Source organism: Prionailurus bengalensis, chromosome A3 (assembly GCF_016509475.1).
Source record: "Prionailurus bengalensis isolate Pbe53 chromosome A3, Fcat_Pben_1.1_paternal_pri, whole genome shotgun sequence".
Lineage (NCBI taxonomy): Eukaryota > Metazoa > Chordata > Mammalia > Carnivora > Felidae > Prionailurus > Prionailurus bengalensis.
The window spans coordinates 121,667,756-121,692,886 of NC_057354.1; the positions used below are offsets into that span (position 1 = coordinate 121,667,756).

The 25,131-nt window shown below is 40.9% G+C and overlaps 1 protein-coding gene across 2 annotated transcripts in view; it reads right to left on the minus strand.

The window, feature by feature from the left end:
• UBXN2A (UBX domain protein 2A) overlaps window positions 1-23,542 on the minus strand; it is a 47,454-nt gene extending 23,912 nt beyond the window's left edge. Inside the window, exons 1-2 of one of the 2 annotated variants that reach the window (XM_043604441.1) lie at window positions 23,365-23,542; window positions 12,275-12,329 (exon numbers count right to left, since the gene is read on the minus strand). In XM_043604441.1, the coding sequence (XP_043460376.1) occupies window positions 12,275-12,315 (41 nt within the window). In that variant the 5' untranslated portion in view covers window positions 12,316-12,329; window positions 23,365-23,542. The other variant, XM_043604442.1, reaches the window with a different exon arrangement.
• Window positions 23,543-25,131: the final 1,589 nt, after the last annotated feature.

Genomic DNA, 25,131 nt, shown 5'->3' on the forward strand with positions numbered 1-25,131 from the left:
ATTCTAGCAGATATGTGACCTTGGGAAGTCATTAACCCTTTTGGTCCAGAGCGAGGTCTTCTCCATTTCAGTCTACTCACATTTGGGGAGGGATAGTTCTTTGTTGTGTGAGCTGCCCTGTCCATTGTAGGATATTCAGCAGCATATGTGGCCTTTATCCACTAGATGCCAGTATCATGCTTCCTCCACCCACCCTTCTTCCAGTGTTACAACAACTGAAACCATCTCTAGACATTCCCAGGTGTCCTCTGGGGGACAAAACTTCACCAGGTTGAAAATCACTGGTCCAGAGGGAAAAAATGTGTTCTTTGTAAAAAGCTCAAAATAGTTTCACAAGGTTACTGCAAAGGCTGTTTTTTTTGTTTTTTTCTTTGCTATCAGCACAGAGCCCGATGCTGGGCTCCATCCCACAAATTGTGAGATCATGACAAGAACCACAATCAAGACTAGGACTCTTAACCTACTGAACCACCCAGGTGCCCTTGCAGAGGCTGCTTGTAGGCAAACAGGGTTGAGCAATGGAATGTGAAAAGGTCCCACAGTGACCACTTGGCTATGAAGAGGCCCAGTAGGTGACCCACCTCAAAACATCCATAGGCCCTAACAATGGGCTACTCACAACCAAGAAGTTACCAAAAAAGGGAAAATTCCATGTGTTCCCATACCTCTTCACTTTTCCCCTTTAAAACAACCCCCACCCACTGCCTTGTTGCAGTTCCTCCTCTGCAGTCCGGCCCCTGCTCCTTTGAAGTGTATTCAATAAACCCTATCTCCTTTGTTCTGCCTGAGGTGAATTCTTTCACATTTGAGGGCCCCCATCCAATCGATTGAGAGACACCCCATTTAGACACCACAGTTACTATGTACCTTTTGGTCACAGAAAGCACTTTTGAAACTAAAGGGGATAGTGTGTCAGGAACGGTCCTAATCATAGTTTTGATTTGCGTAACTTCAGAATAAGACTTCTCACTGAAGACTTTGATTTGTAATTAATACTCCACTATTTTTTAAATCAATTATCTTATTTTTTTATTTTATTATTTTTACATAAAAAATTTTTTTTTAATATATTTATTTTTGAGGAGGAGAGAGGTGGGTGGGGGGAGAGGGGGGAGGCACACAGAATCCAAAGCAAGCTCCAGACTCACAGGTCAGCACAGAGCCCAACGCGGGGCTCCAACTCATGAACCGCGAGATCATGACCTGAGCTGAAGTCAGATGCTTAACCGACTGAGCCACCCAGGCGCCCCTTATATTTTTTTGAAGAGAGAGAGAGCGCATGCACACATGAGCATGGAGAGGCGAGGGGAGGCACAGAGGGAAAAGGGAAAGAGAGAATCCTAAACAGGCTCCATGTTCAGCACACAGCCCAACATGGGGCTCAATCCCATGACCCTGGGATCATGACCTGAGCTGAAATCAAGAGCTGAACTCTCAACCAACTGAGCCACCCAGGCGCCCCTTATTATTCAACATTTTCTTTTTAAATAATCTCAAAGCCCAACATGGGACCTGAATTTACAACCAGGAGATCAAGAGTCACATGCTCCTCTGACTGAGCCAGCCAGGTGCCTCTCTATTTTTTCTTTTTTTAAATGGTTATTTATTGGGATGGCTGGGTGTCTCAGTTGGTTAAGCGTCCGACTTTTGGTCAGGTCATGATCTTGCAGTTCATGGGTTCGAGCCCCATGTTGGGCTCTGTGCTGACAGCTCAGAGCCCGGAGCCTACTTTAGATTCTGTGTCTCCCTTTCTCTGCCCCTCCCCTGCTCGTGCTGTCTCTCTCTGTCTCTCAAAAATAAATAAACGTTGGAAAAAAATTTTAATGCTTATTTATTTATTTTGAGAAAGAGAGAGAGGGAAAGAGGGAGAGAGCATGAGTGGGGAAGGGCAGAGAGAGAGAGAGAGAGAGGGAGAGAGAGAGAATCCCAAGCAAGCTCTACGTTGTCGTAGAGCCCAATGTAGAGCTCAAACCCATGAACCGTGAGTTCATAACCTGAGCTGAAATCAAGAGCTGGACACTCAACCAACTGAGACACCCAGGCACCTCTCTATTTTTTCTTAAATTTAGGTATAAACTGACATATTAGTTTTAGGTCAACAACATGATTTGATATTTGTACATACTATGAAATGATCAGCACAGCAAGTCTAGTTAACATACATCACCGTTAACAGTACAGAATTTTTTTGTGTGATGAGAACTTTTCAAAAAAATTTTTTTAATGAGGGGCACCTGGGTGGCTCAGTCGGTTGAGCGTCCGACTTCGGCTCAGGTCACGATCTCACAGCTGGTGAGCTGAAGCCCCACGTCTGGCTCTGTGCTGACAGCTCAGAGCCTGCTTCAGATTCTGTGTCTCCCTCTCTCTCTGCCCCTAGGCCACTCTCATTCTCTGTCTCTCTCAAAAATAAATAAACATTAAAAAAATTTTTTTTAATGTTTTAAATGATTTTTAAAAATTTTTAATGTTTATTTTGGGGGGGGGGGTGGGAGGGAGGAGCAGAGAGAGAGGGAGACACAGAATCTAAAGCAGGCTCCAGGCTCTGAGCTGTCAGCACAGAGCCTGCTGCAGGGCTCCAAATCACAAACTGTGAGATCATGACCTGAGCTGAAGTAGGATGCTTAATGACAGCCACGCATGTGCCCCAGTGATGAGAACGTTTAAGATTTACTCCCTCAGCAACTTCCCAATATACAACAGAATATTATTAACTATAGTTGCTATGCTGTATAGTATATCCCCATTACTTATGACTGGAAATTTGTACCTTTTGAGTCTCTTTGTCCATTTCGCCTACTCCCATCTACTGTTTTTTATTTTGCATTTATGTTTTATTTTGTATTTTTATTTTGCACTATGTTTTTTATGAGAAATGTGTAATTTTTTAAAAATGTTCATTTATTTTTGAGATAGAGACAGAGCAAGAGTGGGGAGGGGCAGAGAGAGAGGGAAACACAGAATCCAAAACTGGCTCCAAGCTCTGAGCTGTCAGTACAGAGCCCAACTGACGAGTTGTCAGTACAGAGTCAGTACAGAGCTCTGAGTTGTCAGTACAGAGCCCAACGAGGGGCTTGAACCCACAAACCGTAAGATCATGACCTGAGCCAAAGTCAGATGCTCAAACCGACTGAGCCACCCAGGTGCTCCTGTCATAAAAGAAATACTACTGAAGATATTATTTGAAAGAAAAGATGGTTTCTGGTTTATCTTTTTTTAAGTCATACAGAAAATTCATCAATGTACTGAAATACAATTTCTCAGATTCCATAAATAATGACAACATTTTTGGAGCTCTCATACTGTGCCAGGAACTGCAAGGTAGATATTCTTATCCACATTTTTATAGATAAGGAAAATGAGTCACAGAAAGGCTAAGTTACGTGAATTTACACAGCTAGTAAGTGACAAAGACAGAATCCAAACCCTGTTAATCCGTCTTCCGCATCTATGCACCTAAGCATGATATGCTATAAAGCTTCTCTCTTTTCTTTTTTTAAATTTTTTTAACGTTTATTTTTGAGACAGAGACAGAGCATGAGCAGGGGAGGGAGAGAGGGAGGGAGAGAGAGAGGGAGAGACACAGAATCTGAAGAGGGCTCCAGGCTCTGAGTTATCACCACAGAACCCGATGCGGGGCTCGAACTCACAGACCTTGAGATCATGACCTGTGCCGAAGTCGGACACTTAACCGACTGAGCCACCCAGGAGCCCCATAAAGCTTCTCTTAATAGCTAACATTTACTGAGCATTTATTATATATTTTAGGAACTATTTTAAGTACTCCACATGAGTTAACTCATTCAACCCGCACACTTAAAAGGCACATATTATTTTTTATCCCTGTTTAACACGTCAAGAAAAAGCTTAAGCAAGTTGCCCAAGATCACAAAACTATTCGAAAGCAGTTCGAAAACTGAACTCAGGCACCCAATGCCTGTACTCTTAATCACTGTCCTAGACAAAATAGTCATCACTATATTATTATGTGCTGGGGCACCTGGCTGGCTCAGGCAGTAGACAATGTATTCCTTGATCCTGGAGTCATGAGTTCGAGCCCCATGTTGGGAATAAAGATTACTTCATAAAAAATAATAACCTTTAAAAAACTGCCAACACTCAGAGCAATATTTTAATGTAGGCATGCTCTTTTTACTCTTCTAGGTGATCTCTGTATACAAAGATGCTTCATATTATCACAAAGTATTAATTTTATTTTGCATTTATGTTGTCATAAAAGAAATATTAAAATTTTAATGTTCACTATTTTTGAGAGAGAGACAGCACGCGAGCGGGGTGGGGCCTTTCTCAGAGCAAAGACAGGATACTTCTTAATAAAAAGAATCACATGCTGAGACAATTTCTCACAGTACTAATGATTTTCTCGTCTCTTCAGTCAGTACAGCTGTGTAGCAGTAGAGGCTACTGCCTAACAGTTGAGGCTCTGGTGTCTGTGTTTAGGAACTGAGTCACACTGACTGGGTGAGAAACCTACTAGCCTCTGTGTGATGGGCTTCCTCATCTGCAAATGCAGATACTACCACCTATCTTTCATGGTTGCTGTGAAGATTAGAAGCAAACACATACAAAAACCTATACCTGATATACAGTTTCTATCAGTACACGCACTGGCACACAATATTAGATAATGATATCATTATGACCACTCAATCCTCTCTGGTATTTGTTTTTCTCTGTTCAGAATGAAAGAAGACTTTGGGTGCCTCCATCTTGACCTCACTCTCTAATTGGGGTCTTTCCAAAGTGTTTCTTGGCTTTTGCAAAAGACCCTGAGGACAATGCAACCTCAGATGGGAACTGAAACTACCCCCTTAAGCAACAAGGACTGCCCTCAGCCAGCCAGCCCCTGATAGTGATTGACTCCAACACAATGATCGATTTGACCTTCAATGCCTACCTGCCCAGACCCACACACCTTTGCTGCACATTTTCCTTATATAAACCTGGAAGTATTTTCCGCACTCTGGAGACAATCTTGGAGATGCTAGTCTGCTCTTTCCTGGCTATCTTTCAGGTGTTGGCGTCACAAAATAAATTCCTCTCTTGTTTCACAACCACTCTGCCTTTGGACTTTGTTGGTGGCCAGCGGCCGATCCTGTAGTGTTTGGGACCCCCTGTGCCTCGGCTATAAAAAAGCAGTTTATACTTGATTACTATGTACAAAGCCAATAAAGCTGACCATCTAGAGCAGCTGTACTCCTTTACGTATTTGATACATAAATTCTACTAACCTTCATTATGTTAATTTAAGCCATTCAAATATCTATTGAGTACCTACCATATGGTAGGTGGTAGGGGACACAAAGATGAGTAAGAAAATAGTCTAGGTTTTTAAAAGGTTCAGAGAACATCGTGTAAAGATGTACAGCTCTATGTCCACAAATTTGATAGCTTAGATAAAACGGACAGTCTTCAAACTTATAATCTACCAAAACTTACATGAGGAGGAAAAGATAATATGCAAAGGCTAGTATCTATTAAGAAAATTGAGGGGCACCTGGGGGCTTCAATTGGTTAAGCATCTGACTCTCGATCTCAGCTCAGGTCATGATCTCATGGTTCCTGAGATTGAGCCCTGCGTCAGGCTCTGCAATGACATTGCAGATCCTGCTTGGGATTCTCTCTCTCTGCCCCTCCCCGGCTAGGGCATGAGCTCCCGGGTTCTCTCTCTCTCTCAAAATAAATAAATAAACTTAAAACAAACAAACAAAAAAACTCAGGGTGCCTGGGTGGCTCAGTCAGTTAAGCGTCCAACTAGATTTCTCCTCAGGTCATTATCCCAGGGTCGTGGGATGGAGCCCTGCGTTGGGCTCTGCACTGAGTGTGGAGCCTGCTTAAGATTCTCTCTCCTCTGTCCCTCTCCCCTGCTTGAGCTAAAATAAAAAGAAAAGAAAAAATGAAAATTGAGTCAATAATAATCCTCCAAAACAGAAAGCACCAGGCACAAAAGATTTCACTAGTGAATTCTGTTGAGGTTTTGGGGTGATAGTGTGGTTCATGGAGTCCGGAGCTGATGGCGAAGAAAGAATTCTTGAAGATGTTTTTGGGGCAAAAAGGTGATTTTATTAAAGCACGGGGACAGGACCCATGGGCAGGAAGAGCTGCCCCGGATCCAAGAGGAGAGACTGGAGTTGGGGGGGTAAAGTCCAGGGGAAGTTTCCAGTGAGATTTTCATATGCTAAAGAAGACTCACAGGATAGTGGAGGCCCAGCTATTTTCAAACTAAGGTTATTTTTCCCTCCAGCAAAGCATTAGCATTAAGATAGCAGGGAGTTCCTGGAGAAACCTCTGCCTACCTCAAGTACTTGTCAATGGGCTGCAGGTTGTAAGGAAATTTAACTTTATCTGCCATTTCCTTCTGCCTTTGTTTCCCACATCAAATTCTATCAAACATTTAAGAAATTGTACCAATTGTCTACAATTTCTTTCAGAAAATAAAAGCAGAAGGGAACACTTCTAACTCATTCTATGAGGACAGCATGGCTCTACTGCTAAATCAGACAAAGACATTTCAAGAAAGGGAAACTCAAACAGTATCTCTCATCAATATAGATGCAAAAATACTCCACAAAATATTAGCATTTCTAATCCAACATGTAAAAGGAATTATACCCTACAACCAAGTAGGGTTTTTTTCAGGTATGCAAGGCTGATTCACCATGAGAAAATCAATTAATGTCATCCATCACATCCACACACTGAAGAAGAAAACTCATGACCATATCAACAGATGCAGAAAAAGCAGCTGACAATATCTAACACACACACATGATAAAAACTCTCAGCAAATTAGGAACAGAGAAGAACTCTCTTAACTTGATAAAGAAAATCTACAAAAACCTACAGCTAACATACTTAATGATAAGAAACTAGATGCTTTCCTCCTAAGATCGGGAGTAAGACAAAGATGTCCCTCCTCACCACCCCTCTTCAATGCCATATTGGAAATCCTAGCAAAATCAGTAAGACAGATAAAAGAAATAAAAGGTATACAGAATGGGAAGGAGGAAGAAATAAAGCTGTCTTTCTCTGCAGATGACAGGATTGTCTACACAGAGAATCCCAAATCATCATCAACAACAAACTCCTAGGACTAATAAGTAATTTTAGCAAAGTTGCAGAATACAAGATTAATACACAAAAGCCAAGTGCTTTCTTATACACCAGCAATAACAACTGATATATGGAATTAAAACCACAACAGTAGGGGTACCTAGCTGGTTCAGTTAGAAGAACATGCGACTCGAGTTTGGGGCTGTGGTTCAAGCAACATATTGGGTGTAGAGATTATTTAAAAAAATAAATTAATAATAATAATAATAATAATAATAAAGAAATAAAAGTTTAACACTATATGGAGTGCTTGGATGGCTCAGTAGCTAAGCATCTGACTTCAGCTCAGGTCATGATCTCATGGTAAGTGAGTTCAAGCCCCATGTCAGGCTCTGTGCTAACAGCTCAGAGCCTGGAGTCTGCTTCGGATTCTGTGTCTCCTATCTCTGCCCCTCCCCACTCAAACTCTGTCACTCTCCCTCTCTCAAAAAATAAACATAAAAAAAAAAGTATAACGCTATATACATCAGCACCATTTCTCAAACCTCACAGAACTGTACAATACAAAGAATGAACCCAATGTAAACTATAGTTGATAATAATGTATCAATATTGGTTCCCAATTGTAACAAAAAAAACTACACTAATACAAGATGTTAATAACAGAAGAAACTGTGGGGGTGGGGGTGGGGGTAGGGGATATGGGAACTGAGTATTTACTGCTCAGTATTTATATAAAACTCTTAAAAATAAAGTTTATTAAAACAATTTTTAATGTTTATTTTTGAGAGAGACAGACAGAGTGTGAACTGGGGAGGGGAAGAGAGAGAGAGGGAGACACAGATTCCAAAACAGGCTCCAGGCTCTGAGCTATCAGCACAGAGCCCTACAAGGAACTGGAACCCACAAACCATGAGATCGTGACCTGAGCCACAGTCAGACACTTAACCAACTGAGCTACCAGGCGCCCCCAAAACAGGTTTATTAATAATATATTTTTTAAATGGGGTGCCTGGATGGCTCAGTTGGTTAAACATCCGACTTCGGCTCAGGTCATGATCTCGCGGTTTGTGAGTTCGAGCCCCACATCAGGCTCTGTGTTGACAGCTCGGAGCCTGGAGCCTGCTTCAGATTCTGTGTCTCCCTCTCTCTCTGCTCCTCCCCTGCTCGCACTCTGTCTCTGTCTCTCTCAAAAATAAATAAACGTTAAAAAAAAAATTAAAAAATAATATTTTTTAAAAAGAGTATGAAAGACATTCTTAGATGGAAAAAAATGAGAAAAGTACACATTTAATTTTTCTTTATAATTCAAAGAATCTCTTTATATTGTACTATATATTAAGCTATAATGCAGCAAAAATCCCATGGGCATATGAATTTACCAGGACTTGCCTTAACACTAAAGTATCCAGACAATGTTATTATTTCATCTATGTTCTCTACTCTGTCATCCTTTCCCTTGTCCTTATCCTCTTATGATACAAATGTCAATCCTCCTCTCCATAATGTGAAAACCAGATTATCAAAGTTGTTATAGCTAAGTAAAAAGTCTTGAAGTTTCAGGAATTCCTCTAATAATAAAAAGTATACAAGTTCAGGAAAGGGACTTTTAAACATCTATTTTGGCTTCTGACTTTCTCATTCACTACAGTGTTCTGAATAAATAAGGTTATCAACTAGCTGTTGCCCAAATGGGTGAAGGATTTGCATCTGTGTATGCTTTATTGGAACACACAGTAAATACAGATCTTCACCATTTTATAGTCTTTGAAATACTGATATACTGAGGAAATCAGTCTTCATTTTGTTTTACTGGACTGCTATTTTTTTTTTTAATGTTCATTTATTTATTTTTGAGAGAGAGAGATGGGGGGCGGAGGAGAGAAAGACAGGGGGAGGGGGGGGAGAGGGGGGAAGAGGGAGGGAGAGGGGGGGAGAGGGAGGGGAGGAGGGAGGGAGCAGCAGGGAGAGAGGGAGAAAGAGAAAGAAAGAAACCCAATTAGGCCACGCTGTGTGCACAGAGCATGATCCGGGGCTTGAACTCACAAACCTCGAGATCATGACCTGAGCTGAAATCAAGAGTTGGACACTTAACTAACTGAACCACCCAGGTGCCCCTGGACTGCTACTTCTAACAAAATCTATTTTTGTTACAAAAAATTTCTTTGTTACAATGAAAAGTATAAAATCTAATCCTAATCTTTTTGTGTTGATACCTTACTAATTATTTAATTACACTCAAAGTACTGATACATATTACAACATGAATGAAGCTTGAAAACATGTTAAATTAAAAAAGCCAATCACAGGGGCGCCTGGGTGGCGCAGTCGGTTAAGCGTCCGACTTCAGCCAGGTCACGATCTCGCGGTCCGTGAGTTCGAGCCCCGTGTCGGGCTCTGGGCTGATGGCTCAGAGCCTGGAGCCTGTTTCCGATTCTGTGTCTCCCTCTCTCTCTGCCCCTCCCCCGTTCATGCTCTGTCTCTCTCTGTCCCAAAAATAAACGTTGAAAAAAAAAAAAAAAAAGCCAATCACAAAAGACCACATATTGTGTGATTCCATTTATAAAATAAAAATGTCCAGAATAGGTAAATCTATAAAGATAAAAAGTATACTGGTGGTTGTCAGGGGCAGGGTGTAGGAGAATGAGGTATGACTACTAATGGGTATGGTGATACAAACGTTATAAAATTGACTGTGGTGAAATTTGTGCAACTCTGTGAATGTACTAAAGCCTGTTGAACTGTATACTTTAAATGGATGAATCATATGGTATGTGAATTATGTCTCAATAAAGCTGCTGGGAAGAAAAAAAGTCCTAAGTTAAAATCAGTCATTCCTGGGGAGTCTGGGTGGCGCAGTTGGTTAAGCGTCCGACTTCGGCCAGGTCACGATCTAGCGGTCCGTGAGTTCGAGCCCCGCGTCGGGCTCTGGGCTGATGGCTCAGGGCCTGGAGCCTGTTTCCGATTCTGTGTCTCCCTCTCTCTCTGCCCCTCCCCCGTTCATGCTCTGTCTCTCTCTGTCCCAAAAATAAATAAACGTTGAAAAAAAAAATTAAAAAAAAAAAAATCAGTCATTCCATTTATTTTTGTGCAAGAAAGAGTTAATACAGCAGGCCTAACTGCTGACTGCTATCCTTTGAAAGGTCTGCTTACTTTCCGTATGATTCTGGAAAAAAATTTTTTTAAGTTTATTTATTTATTTTGAGAGCAAGAAAGAGAGAGGCAGAGATGGAGAGAGAGAATCCCAAGCAAGCTCAATGCTGTCAGCCCAGAGCTCAACACGGGGCTCTGTCTCATGAACTGTGAGATCATGACCTGAGCTGAAATCAAGACTCAAGACACTTATCCAGCTGAGCCACCTAGGTGCCCCTGAGTCTGGAATTTTAGTATGTGACTAGCTTCCAGTAAGAATCCTAGCCTAGGCATGCCTAGGCTAGGCATCCTCTCAGCAAATCATTAAACCTGGGAGAGGTCTTAGAGGCCCCTGACACAATCTCACAATTATATAGTATCAAATACATAAAACAATAAGTAGTGAGAAAGTAACAAATAATATTTGTTTAGTACAGAAGCATTTACAAAGTATTTGTAAGTATGAAATAAATACTTGTCTGTCTCCTTAAATGGACTATGAATGGAAAAAATTTACTTCAAGTATTTAAAACAAACAGCATAATACAAAAATAAATATTTCACCTTAGATAAGTCAGAATAAAATATTCTACACTGACTGGTAAGAACCATAGACTTTGCACCTAGCATTTATGGAATCCCTGATATGTGCTCCCTCTCTCTTTTTAAAAATTTTTTTTTTAATTTTTTTTTTCAACGTTTATTTATTTTTGGGACAGAGAGAGACAGAGCATGAACGGGGGAGGGGCAGAGAGAGAGGGAGACACAGAATCGGAAACAGGCTCCAGGCTCCGAGCCATCAGCCCAGAGCCCGACGCGGGGCTCGAACTCCCGGACCGCGAGATTGTGACCTGGCTGAAGTCGGACGCTTAACCGACTGCGCCACCCAGGCGCCCCTTAAAAATTTTTTTTAACACTTATTTATTATTAAGAGACAGAGAGAGAAAAAGCATGAGCATGGGAAGGGCAGAGAGAGGAGACACAGAATCCGAAGGAGGCTCCAGGCTCCGTCCTGTCAGCATAGAGCCCAACACGGGGCTCAAACTCACAAACCACAAGATCATGAACTGAGCTGAAGTCGGATGCCCAACCGACTGAGCCACCCAGGTGCCCTTCTCACTCTCTTTAAAATAAAAATAAATTAAAACATAAATACATACGTATCTTTCAGGTACATACACATATGTATCTCCTGCCTCTGTTTTAGTTTTTATTTATTAATTTTAATTTTAATTTTAGAGACAGAGAGCAAGTTGGGGAGAGGGGCAGAGGAGGACAGAATCCCAAGCAGGCTCCACACTCAGCTCAGAGCCCGATGCAGGGCTTGATCCCATGACTCTGGGCTCATGACCTAAACTGAAATAAAGAGTCAGACACTCAACCAAGGAAGCCACCCAGGCCGGGTGCCTGCCCCACCCCCGGCCCGCCCCTCTGTTTTAATTCAGTTGCTCAAAGGCCACAGAGATAGTGAAGACAGTGAAAGGATTCAAACTTAGGCTTATCTGACTCCAGATCCATTTTATTTCCACTATGACTCTAAGACAGTACAACCCAAAAAAGTAAACAGTTCCTGGAATTTCTCACTTAAACAACAGAAGTAATATGCGACCAGAGAGAAATATAACACTTTTTTTATTAATAATAAAAACATTTAGGGGTGCCTGGGTGGCTCAGTCGGGTGAGCGCCTCACTTTGGCTCAAGTCATGATCTCACAGTCCTTGAGTTCAAGCCCCACACTGGGCTCTGTGCTGATAGCTAGGAGCCTGGAGCCTGGAGCCTGCTTCAGATTCTGTGTCTCCCTCTCTCTCTGCCCCTCCCCCACTCGTGCTCTCTCTTTCTCTGTCAAAAATAAGTAAAAACATTAAAAAAATTTTTTTTTAATAAAAACATTTAGTAACTTCATTAAAATCCATTCAACGCAGCTTTGAATAAAAATTTACCTTTTAGAATACATTACCTTTAGTTTTTTAACTAAAAGAACCATAATGAAAACATCTACAGTCAGTGAAATGCAGCAAAAATAGAAACTAAGAAAGGCATTAATAACAGAGAAAATTCAAATTAACTTACCATTCTTCTTTGATACTTTCAAGGTTATCTACTTCTTTCATTCTCTTTTGCCTTACTGTAAAAGTAAAAATAAACAAAAGTTAAATTCCTCAATTTAGAATTTTAGATACATGTATTTTTATGCATGAATATTCTTTGACATAAATCATTAGGCACTCTTAAAGTAGCACTGCAAGCGTCTTAAGGGCCTGAGTGACCAAACCTGAAGCTCTCGTTTTCATCTACAAAGTATAAAAATAATAAAAAATAAATTCTGGAGTCTAATAAGCTTCCAACAAAAGAAGTATTTCTTAAAAATTATGATAAAAAATTACAATGTGCCCTTTGGTTTAACAAACAAAAGTGAATGTAACATTCTTATTCTCATTCTTACAATTCCTTGGGGAAGCAAACTGACAAGATGTACAGTATACAATTCATTGGCATCAATTATATTTACAATGTTGTATGGCCATTGCCACTATCCATTTCCAAGAGTTTTTCAACTTCCCAAAAAGAAACTCTGTACCCATTAAACAATAATTCTTTATTCTTCTCTCTTCCCAGTCCCTAGTAATCTCTTTTCTACCTTCTGTCTCTGAGTTTGCCTTGTATTTCACATAAATAGAATCATACAATATTTGTCCTTTTGTGTCTGGCTTATTTCACTTAACATAAACTCATCCTTTTTACAGGTAAATAATATTCCACTATATGTATATACATTTTGTTTACACATTAATCTGTTGACAGACGTTTGGATTGTTTCCACCTCTTGGCTACTGTGAATAATTTTACATTCCTGCCAGAGTTCTAATTTCTCCACATCCTTGCCTTGTTTTATTATTTTTTTAAGTAATATCCACACCCAACATGGTACTCAAACTCACAACCCCGAGATCAAGAGTAACATGCTCTACTAATGAGCCAGCCAGGCACCCCGTACTTGCTATTTTCTTTTATTGAGGAATACCCATCCTACTAAAGTGGTATCTCATTGCAATTAGGGATGTTGAGAATCTTCTTCATGTGCTTACTGGTCATTTGTCTATACATACCTTCACTGGAGAAAGGTCTGTTCAAGTCCTTTACCCATTTTTTATTTATCTGTTCTATTTTTTATTTTTGCCACTGTTTTTAAGTTGCAATTTTTTAGAACATATTTTAAGTAGTCTCTACACCCAACGTGGGGCCTGAACTCACATCCCTGAGATCGAGAGTCACATGCTCCACCAAATGAGCCAGCCAACCATCCCAAGTTGCATTTTTCTCTATTCACCATTTGCTTGGCTGCTATACACCCTGGATTACTTTCCAGAGTTCTAAGTTGGTTCTAACAGTTACTGCTTGTTTTTCAATGTTTGTGTGGGAACATGAGCTTCAAACTGCTCATCTTGCCATTTTGCTGACATGACCCTCAATTTTAATTAAAAAAATTTTAGCCTCAGACATATTTGGAACTTATCTTAGTTACAGTGACTCCACATGACTGTTTTTATTTAAAAGTCCATCTTTTCCTGGGGTGCCTGGATGGTTTAGTCAGTTGAGCGTCCCATTTTTTATTTCAGCTCAGGTCATGATCCCAGGATCTTGGGAGCCTTATGTTGGGCTCCTTGCTGAGTATAAAGCCTGTTTGGGAGGCTCTCTGAGTGTAGGGCCTCTCTTTGTCTCCCTCTGCCCCTCTCTTCTGCTCCCATATGCTCTCTCGCTCTAAAATAAAAATAAAAGAAAAAATAAAAGTCCACCTTTTCCGGGGCACCTGGGTGGCGCAGTCGGTTAAGCGTCCGACTTCAGCCAGGTCACGATCTCGCGGTCCGGGAGTTCGAGCCCCGCGTCGGGCTCTGGGCTGATGGCTCAGAGCCTGGAGCCTGTTTCCGATTCTGTGTCTCCCTCTCTCTCTGCCCCTCCCCCGTTCATGCTCTGTCTCTCTCTGTCCCAAAAAATAAATAAACGTTGAAAAAAAAAATTAAAAAAAAAAAAAAGTCCACCTTTTCCTAAAAAAATACAATACAGTAAAAAAGTCCATCTTTTTCTGACTTTTTCCTTCAGATCTAACAGTATGGATTTGTGGGTTTTTGTTTTTCAATGAGTTATAATTTATTAATATTATTTATTTTGATTTTCCATTTCCCAGATTTGTCCAGTGGTGGCCCCTTCAAGGTGACTTCAATGTCCTTTTGCTACGTCTTCATAATTCTTTGAGCACTTTCTTACCTTCTGGAGCAAGCAGATGCTCCAAGATCATTTGTTCTTCCTCTGCCCCAGCCCTGGAATAAGACTTTTCTCTAAGGGGCCATGGCTACCCTTTTTTGTTGGAAAATTATATTAAAAAACCAAGATCTGAGTGTGTGTTGCTTCTCGTGTGTCAGTGCTTCCGGGACCTCTCAGTGGACAGATGGCTTGGACTACTTTAAACATTCGTTTGTTTGTTTCTTAACAATATTTTGTTACAAAGGCAAAACAATAATACAAAAAGTTTGGGGAAGACAGAAGATAATCCATAATTTTATTACCTCCAGCAATAACTATTTAAACTTTTGTCTGTTTCTTCATATACATTCAAATGCATTATTAGTATATTAATAATTCTTATTTCCTGTATTTTTCATTTATGTGCTTTTTCCACTTGACTACATAAACTGCTTCATAAAGATTTTAAAGGACACATATTATCACATCAGGCAGTTATATACCATGACTATTGGGCATTTAGTTCACTTTCAATTTTTCCTAATAAATTCTGTGTATACAGCTAACTTTGTTGTTTCTTTAGATTCCTAGAGATGTGGAAAATCAGGGTCAAAAGATGAATATTTCTGCGACATGTAAATAGTGTACCTCTATTTAAAAACGTAAGCAGATCCAGAGCACCTTGGTGGCTCATTTGGTTAAGTGTCCAACTCTCGATTTTGGCTCAGGTCATGATCTCATGGTTTGTGGATTTGAGCCGTGTCGGGTTCTGTTCTGACAGCATGGAGCCTGCTTGGGATTCTCTGTCTCCCCCCGTCTCCCCCTGCCTGCTTGCTCTCTCCCCCAAAAATAAATAAATAAAATAAACATAAAAAATAAAGTAAAATAAAAATTTAAGCACATCTGAATAGAAGGCAAACATGCTAATAGCCACTGAAGATCCATCAGACCTATCCTAAAAATCTCCCAAGTAATTTACCAGGTAAATTTAATCTGGTAAGTGAGGATCTGGCAGCAGCCAGATAAAATCAGTCTGACTTCCTGCTGCTAATGGAGCTGTGCCATAACCACAGCAACTTGTGTTGAGCACTAATTCCCACTTAGTGTCTGTTCTGCTAGGAATTAAAGTAGGATAGTGGAATCTGCTCTGGAAAATATCCTATCATTGAAAGTTGTTTTAAATACCTCTAATTTTAATTATGAATTGACTATGAGTTGATGGAAAATTTATTTGTTGGCCTTGTCATGAGAAAATTGTGAAAAATTCTGTAAGACAAGGAGAAACTGAAAGGGAAGGAAAAAGGAGGAAACACAATGGGGCTGAGGAGTACAGAATATAAAGCAAAGGACAGCACCTTCAAGGCCATCCCCAACAGTAACTTCACACTCTGCCTTGCAGCTAGAGGGCAAGGTAGGATTCATGACAGCCACACCATCTGAGAGGATGGCATCCAACAACTAAAGCAAACTGGATGACTCTATTATCACAAGTGAGCTATTCTGTATTTCCAAAAGACTTCTGTAATGCTCTTCAAAATTATTCCCTAGACCTACATCTGTGTTGGACAAATTCTGTGTATACAGCTTACTTTGTTGTTCTTTCAAAGGATCTTAGTCAATATTTATTAAATTAAATATACACATATTATGTACGTATGTACATATATACATATATATGTATATATGTATATATATTTAATACATATATTAAATGTATATGTATATATTAAACATAAGGCATTAGGCATTCGATTTACAAATAAACCAGACAAGAAAATTTTATATCATTAATTTATAACATCTTAAATAGATTATATGAGTAAACTATAGGCGTTAAAAATGCAGCCATAAAAATGATTGTTAGGGGCGCCTGGGTGGCTCAGTTGGTAAGGTGTGTCTGACTCTTGATTTCGGCTCAGGTCATGATTTCATGGGTCGTAAGACAGAGCCCCACATCAGGCTATGAGCTGACAGCGCGAAGCCTGCTTGGGATTCTCTCTCTCACTCTCTCTCTGACCTTTCCCCTGCTCGTGCATGTGTGCTCTCTCTCAAAATAAATAAACTTTAAAAAAAAGCTTTAAAAAAACGACTGTTAAATGTAAGATATAATATTGTCAATATTCTTTTGAGTTTGCAATGTTTATTATAGTTATTAGACAAATATGAACATACCATCTCTGGACCAAGGATGAACCTGAGGTCTAAAAGGGGGAAAAATAGTGTATATTTTTACTTATTGTATGGAAAAAAAATGAGCTAAAACTATTAAAAGAATGTGAGAAGGCAAAAGGGGTAAACAAAAGACGGCTAAAATGGTTATGTCTATCCTAATAGCAATATGAAAAGCAATGTTCAAAATTAATAACTCAAAATGTACATTGTAAAGAAATACGACTGTACATAACAGAAGAAACAGCTATGAGTTCAAAGTTGTTGTACTTAAAGAATAGGTGCATTTTTAGGTTTCTAACACTACTGTCTTTTAAACTATGTGTATATATTATTTTGATTTAAAAAATTAAAAAGCAGAGGCACTTGGGTGGCTCAATCAGTGAAGCATAAGACTTTGGCTCAGGTCACGATCCCATGGTTTGTAAGTTCAAGCCCCGCATCAGGGTCTTGCACTGACGGTATGGAGCCTGCCTGGGATTCTCTCTCTCCCTCTATGCCCCGCCTCCACTTGCACACATGCTTGCACTCTCTCCCTCTCAAAATAAATAAACTTAATTTTTTTTTAAGTAGGAAACAAATTAAAAACATATTCAGAAAACCAGAATTTCATGGTCACTAATTTTTTCTCCTAAGACTTTGTCCTTCTTCAAATTTCATACTTCTAAAACTAATTGCTTTCCTTTAAAACAATTCTTTCTTTTCAGGCACCCAACTTCCAACTTCAGTTCAGGACATCATCTCGCAATTTGTGGGTTTGAGCCCCACATTGGGCTCTCTGCTGTCAGCACAGAGCCAGCTTACTATCCTCTGTCCCCCTCTCTCTGCACTTCCCCCACTTGTGCCTGCACTCTCTCCCTTTCTCTTAAATAAACTTAAAAAAAAAAAAATTCTTCCCTTTCTGAGGCACCTGGGTGGCTCAGTGGGTTAAGCAACCGACTTTGGCTCAGGTCATGATTTCACTGTTAGTGGGTTTGAGCCCCATGACAGGCTCTGTGCTGACCGCTCAGAGCCTGGAGCCTGTTCAGATTCTGGGTCTCCCTCTCTGTCTACCCCTCCCCTGCTCACCCTGCTCATTCACTGTCTCTGTCTCTAAAAAAAAAATAAATGTCAAAAATAAATAATAAAACGTACAGAAAACAGAGAAAAACATAAAACACCCACCCCAACCATTCAGAGGTCAGGAAAGTTTTAATTTGGACTTATTTACTTCTTTTTTAAGAAATAAAGCATTATATGGGGCGCCCGGGTGGCTCAGTCGGTTGAGCGTCCGACTTCAGCTCAGGTCACGATCTCGCGGTCCATGAGTTTGAGCCCCGCGTCGGGCTCTGGGCTGATGGCTCAGAGCCTGGAGCCTGCTTCGGATTCTGCGTCTCCCTCTCTCTCTGCCCCTCCCCCGTTCATGCTCTGTCTCTGTCTCAAAAGTAAATAAACGTTAAAAAAAAATTTTTTTTAAAATAAAGCATTATAGAATTGAATACAATTTCACTTAAAAATTAAATGGTATGTCTTAAATATGTGCATTTCATTGCATATTAATTATACCTAAATAAAACTATTAAAAACATTAAAAAATGTAGAGCCAAAGATTCCAACCCTCGTGGACATTACATCCTGGTGGTGCTGTTTTTCACTTGACAGTTTTCTAACATTATTTTCAACTACTCTAAATAATCCCTTAGTTTGGATATGATCCTTATTATACTTTTTGTTCACACATAACCATCCTTGTGGGCATTCAAATCCTAACTATCCTTCAAGTCACAGCTCAAGATCCATGTCTACCATAAACTCTTTGGTTTTTTTTCATTAAGAAATACGACTGTACGTATCAGAAGAAACAGCTATGAGTTCAAAGTAGTTGTACTTAGAGAAAAAGAATGGGTGCATTTTTAGGTTTTATAAAGGTAAAATATATATTTTTTTAAATGTTTATTTTTGAGAGAGAGAGCTCGAGATGGGGAGGGACAGAGAGAGAAGGAGACCGACAATCCAAAGCAGGCTCTGGCTGACAGCAGAAACCTTGAACTCAAGAACTGTGAGATCCATGACCTAAGCTGAAGTCCCACGCTCAACCGACTAAGACATCCAGGAGCCCCAAGTAAGATATTACACCTGTACTAATACTCCTCTCCTAAAGCATGTAGATTTTTGGTATTTAAGTCGTATTATCTGATACTGATTCCTGTTGTTTCTTTTGTGTTTTTTTAGTTGCCTCTACTGGATCCAAGAACCTTGAGAACAGGTATGGTGACTTACATATTTCGTGTTTCTTCCAAGTGCCTAGCTGCGTGCAAACCAAAGAGGAGCCATCCCTAAAGTATGTCACCATGTTTCCCTTTAACAGGTTATTGCTCTCTAGCAAACTGCTAATATTTTTCATCATTTCATAATTGTAAGCTACTAATAAATGGGTTTTATTTGTTTTATGAAAGCAATAGAGAATGAAGAAGACCTTGTATTCAAACTGACTTGTACTGGAGTACTGGGTACATCATTTTTGAGCTGGGTGAGTTCATCGTTATTTACCTTCTCTAAGCTCCAGTTGCCTAAACCTGTAACATAGGGATGACTGTCATCCTCACATGCTTGTTTCGAGGAGTAGAATACTAAGAATATGATAATGTTTGCTCCTTTCTCTTTTCTGATCCCTCCGTCATAATCTGTTACAAGGACTGGTAAGAATCATTTTCTGGCTTAGTGTTAAGTTTCAATTTCAACATGGCTATGAAACTTTAGTTTTGATTTCACTAATGAAACTTCTAAAAACGTTTATACATTTACTGAACCTTCCACCACCGTGTACAAGGCTCTGGTTTAGAACTAATGAAAGAAGGGTTAATAGCACAGAGTCTACACTATCAGGGAGTTTACAGACTAACAAGAAAAAAATATACTGAATTACTGATTGCTAACATGGCATAGAATTATTAAGTAAAAACTGAATCTAAAATAGATATAAAGGCACCGGTATTTCAATATTTCCCACCATAATCAGTAATATGTAAATAAGCCATGTAAAATCTATTTATATCAACTGAGTGAGCTTCTACAATCATCAGTCATGGGACACAAATGAACTGAAGTCATGTACTATACTACAGAGAATTTAAAAAGCCACCTGACAAATGTCTAAGTCACCAGCATGAAGCTCAGTATCAGAAGGGACAGATGAATAGAATTTCCTTCATTTTGCTTCAGTTTGCTTCCAATTAGTACCACTACCATCTTATATTTGTATTGTGTATCACAGTTTACCAAACACCTTCCCAATTATTATCCCACTTACTCCCAACAACTGCAGTTATAAAATCAGTCAGGAGACAGAGGAGATTGAGCTTTTTGGAACATATCCACCGAAAGGAAAACCCAGTCAAAATAGACTTAGACTACCAAGAAAAAGTCTTTTCAATGTATACATTAAAATTCAAACAGAAAAAATTTGCATAATACTGATTTTACTTATGTTTTGTAAACATACATGACAGGCTACATTTTTTTTTTTTTAAGATTAAGTTTTTGTATCAAGATATTATACCACTGGGTATGCTATCTTTATGCAGAAGCTGAAGTTTCTCCTTAAGGATAAAGCCATTCCTGGCATTAAACACAGGGCAAAGGAACCGATGGATCACATTTCAGTGGGTTCTTTTCACTTCACTCTTCAGGTCTCCAAACCTCCAAGAGCAAACTATGGTAGCATCAAAATCAAACACTTTAAAAGACAGTTTATTTGTGTATTTAGTGAATTCTAGTTAACTATTAAATAATAAAAATTCAAAAATTATGGGAAGTTTGAGCTTATCTTAGTTGCAATCACAGTACTTGAAAAAAAAAATACATATTTGTCTTCTTCTAGAAGAACTGTTAATGTGGAAGTTCTATGCTCCCAAGGACCAAAGTGATAGTGACAAAAGTAATTTAAATGAGAAATTCTAGGGGGAAGGGGACACTTTGGCAGAGATTGTCAAGGTCACTGAGGCAGCCATACTTTGACATCAAGACATTCTCATTCTGGGGCTCCATACTGAAGTGTTATCTACCTTGCAATACCCAGCTCAAACACAATTTCCCCTAAAAAACCTTCCACAATTACTCTGAAAGACGGAAACATAAAATTATTAACACAGGAGAGATCAGCTATGTACCCTTAGGACACATACTATCTTAACAGTCACAACTCTAGGACCAAATGTCACCTCTTGGTGGTTTTCTCCCATCCATTCCCATCCCCATACAATGCAGTTTCTACACAGAAAGTTTTCTTTTTTCTTTTCTTTTTCAAGTAAACGCTACTCCTAACATGGGGCTCAAACTCACAACCCTGAGATCAAGGGTTCCATGCTCTACCACAGAGCCAGCCAGGAGCTCCCAGGGTTGACTTTTTAAGATACAAATTTGACTGAGGAGCACCTGGCTGCTCCCTGGTTGAGCATGCAACTCTTGACCTCAGGATTGTAAGTTTGAGCCCCGTGTTGGGTGTAGAGTATTCCTTAAAAATAAAATCTTAAAAAAAAAAAAAAAAAAAGACTGCAATTTACCCGCTTAAAACCCTTCAATGACCACCCACGCTCTTCAAACAAGGTCCACATACGTTGGGTAATATTACAGAGTTCACTGTACTCTTTTCTCACTATATTTGAGTGGTTTGAAAATTTTGCTATGAAAGTTTAAGAGACGGGTGCTGGTTGGCTCAGTAGGTTGGGTAGCTGACTTCAGGTCATGATCCTGCACTCTGTGGGTTCAAGCCCCATGTTGGGCTCTGTGCTGTCAGCTCAGAGCCTGGAGCCTGCTTCAGATTCTGTGTGACTCCCTCTCTCTCAGCTCCTCCCCCACTCACACTGTCTCGCTCTCAAAAATAAATAATCATTAAAACAAATTTTTAAAAAAAGTTTAACAGAAAGAAATAAACAGCCGGTCCCAAATACCTAACGCTGCTTAAAAGACCTGGCATCGTATCTCTGGCTCCCTTTTGCATTCTACACTCAATCCAACTGCTGTGACCTTTCAGTTGGGTAAACTTCCCCAGCCTCCTTCAGCGGAATAGATTCTACTTTCTTCCCTCCTTTGGGACTTACCTTCACCTAATTCCTATTTACCCATAATATGTTAGGTGGTAGACTGCTTTCCTAAGAAAACTTTACCTGACTTTCCCAGCTGGTTATCCACTTGTTACATATTCTCACAACCTGCTACATTCTTTCTTTTTAAGCCTCTATGTAGGTTTATTGGTATTTACAGTTGAGCCTTGAACAATACAGGTTTGAGCTATGCAGGACTACATATATGCAGTTTTTTTTTTTTTTATAAACACAGTACATTACTGTAAATGTATTTTCTCTTACGATTTTCTTCATAACATTTTCTTTCCTCTAGCTTACTTTATTGTAAGAATACAGCATAATGCATATAATACACAAAATGGTGTTAATCAACTGTTTACATTATTGGTAAGGCTTTTGGTCAACAGGTTATTAGTAGTTAAGTTTTTGGGTAATCAGAATTCATACAGATTTTCACCGTGTGGGGGTTGGCACCCCTAACAGTCCCACCATTGTTCAAGGGGCAACTGATACTTGTGTGATTAGTTGTTTAATATGTTCCCCCCAATAACAATGTAAAGTCCATAAGCAAAATCTATAGAGGTCACCATAGTATTGTGGGCACTCACCATACAGTAGGTGCTAAAAAAATTCTGAATGACAAATTAAGTAATTAACATTAAATATTGGGTAAAGTATCCATGTATTTATCGCAGTGCAGGGCTAAGAGTCAGTTCTCAATACTTTCTGTTTTCCGTATTCTGCCTTGTATCATTATTATTCGCGTGCTTAATCAGTCCCTCCAGCCTGCACACCATTCGTACCCGTTTTTGGATGCCAACACTAACTGTAGTGGTATAAACAGGTGCTCAATATTCACTGAGTTTAACTGCCTTTAAAATCAATACGCCTTTTAGCATATTTACATAGAAGACGCAACATCAACTTAAAGAGCTTTCCCCATTAAAAACTAAACTGTAATTCAAAGACTTATCAACACTCCCCAAACACACTTGAGCCATGACTTTAAAACAAGGAGGCCGATGTTCACGTCGTTCACACAATGTCATACTTTACAGGTTCACACTGACATCAAAAAGACTGTCAGTTTCCTGTTTTTCTTTTCCATCATCTCAAATTAAGTACGAAGAAATCGATGCTGGACACCACTCTAACGTTCCTTATCGCTAACAAGAAACTGCGAGTGAAAAAGAAAGAGACGCACACTTTTAAAAAATGAAACCTGGGAAACGGCGAACACGAAACCTACAAGAGTGTTGTGGGAGACTGGTAACGAAGCTACCTAAGAAACGGCCCCCGCAAACAAACGTGCCTTTTCGGCACAGTGCTCCTGCAGGGCACGTCTTTGGAAATGGGGGCATTCGAACGCTCCTAACTCGAAGTTTTCCGAGTACCGTCAGAACGGAAGCCCTCCGCTGCGCTCGTACGCAGGAAGCAAGCGCAGGCTGCAGGCCCGAGTCGCGGCTCACCTGAGCTGGCCAGGAGTCTCGCCCCGGCCGCCGCCGCCAGCGTCGCCGAAACCGTCCGGATCCAGGGCCCGCCGAGACCAACACCCAGACAAGCGCCACGGCTCAGCCGGACCCAACGACCCCAGCGCCCCCGCCCGGGAGACGCCGGCCCACGCCCGGCGGCCAGCGGATGCCCCAGCCCCTCGCCCGGCCGAACGCGGCGCGGCCCCAGCACACTCACCTCTGGGCGTGGCCGCCTCGCGGCCGCGTCCTCAGTTGGCTCCGGGGCCGCGGGCGCCACCGCTGCTGGCGGGCTGGAGGCCCTCGGGCCCGCCGAGGCTCCCGGGCCGCCTCCCGGGGTCTCCGCCGCCCGGCGCCGAGCGCGCGCCGAGCTGGCTCTGCGCAGCCCCGAGAGCGCGCGCGCGGGAGGGCGGGGCCTGCAGCCGCCACCGCCGCAGGGCTCGGCGTTACCCGAGCTCATGGCGGCCGCCGCCTGCCTGCACCCGGCGCCTCCGCTAGCTGCCTTTTGGCCCCGCGCGGAACGTGCGGGCTCCACCGAGAACCCAGCGGCTGCCGCCCTCTGTACCTCTTCGGCCTCTGATTGAATACGCGGAGAGATTTCCCCGCATTCCCACAGTGTGGAACTTTACCCGAGCTCTGGGATTCTGGGAAGCGACGGTGAAAGAAATCCCTCCACCCTTTTGTGTCCCTGAAATGGTTTTCTGCAAGGAACCGCCTTTCCCCGTGTGACTCACGTATGACTCACGTGTGCCCCCTTGTTCACCTGTGACGGATCAGACACAGACCCTCCAAATTCCCTTATTCTTTTGCCTCATAAATGATTAGCCGAACCGACTGCACTCGCTGAGCAATCTGGACAAAATACCAGCTACCTTCACTCGACCAAACTTTACTCAACTTCTCTCCTTCCACCAGGCCCCTAAACTTTGACCCACCCTCCGCCTGAGCCAGTCAACAGCCCCTTCTAATCCACCACTCTTGAAAATCTGGGTCCACGTCCGAGTGAAACACTGAAGTGCTGTGTGATCACCCGCCACCCGTTCCTCCCACTTCCGCACACCCAGGTCTTTCTAGTCTTTGTTCCCTCCTCCCTGCGAGAGAAAAGCCCTTTTCTGATTTACCTTAGAGACAGTTGCAGATCTCAGGGTCAGAGTTCCCCTATAGAAATAGTCACCCCTCCCCACTAGTGAAGCTGCCATAGTCTAAGTACCTCGTATAAGTGGAATCATACAATATTTATCTTTTTGGGTCTGGCCTTATTTCACTTAGCGTTGTTTTCAAGGTTCATCCATGTCACAGGTATCAGAGTTTATTCTTTTTTATGCTGAATAATATTCCGTTGCATGTATATACCATTTTTTTTTTGTTTATTCATGCATCTGCTGATGGACATTTGGATTGTTTCCACATTTTGGCTGCTGTGAACAATGACGCTGTGGACATTGGTGTACAAGTATCTGATTAAGTCTCTTGCTTTTAGTTCTTTAGTATATATCTAGAGGTGGAATTGCTGGCTCGTGTGGGTTATGTTTAGCTTTTTGAGGAACTGCCAAACTGTTTTCTACGATAAGGATACCATCTTATATTCCTATCAGCAATGCGTGTGCATTCCAGTTTCTCCATACCCTTGACAGCCCTTGTTATTTTCCATATTTGTTTTTTTGGATTTTTTTTTTTTTTATAAGAGCTATCCTAATTGGTGTGAAGTGGTTGGTGTGAAGTGGTTGGTATTCATTGTGGTTTTCATTTTTATTTCCCTCCTGACAGTGATGTTGAGCATTTTTTCATGTGCTTATTGACCATTTGTATATCTTTGGGGAAATATCTAATCAAGTCCTTTGCCCATTATTATGTATCTATTTTTTTTTTAATTTTTTTTTTAACGTTTATTTATTTTTGGGACAGAGAGAGACAGAGCATGAACGGGGGAGGGGCAGAGAGAGAGGGAGACACAGAATCGGAAACAGGCTCCAGGCTCTGAGCCATC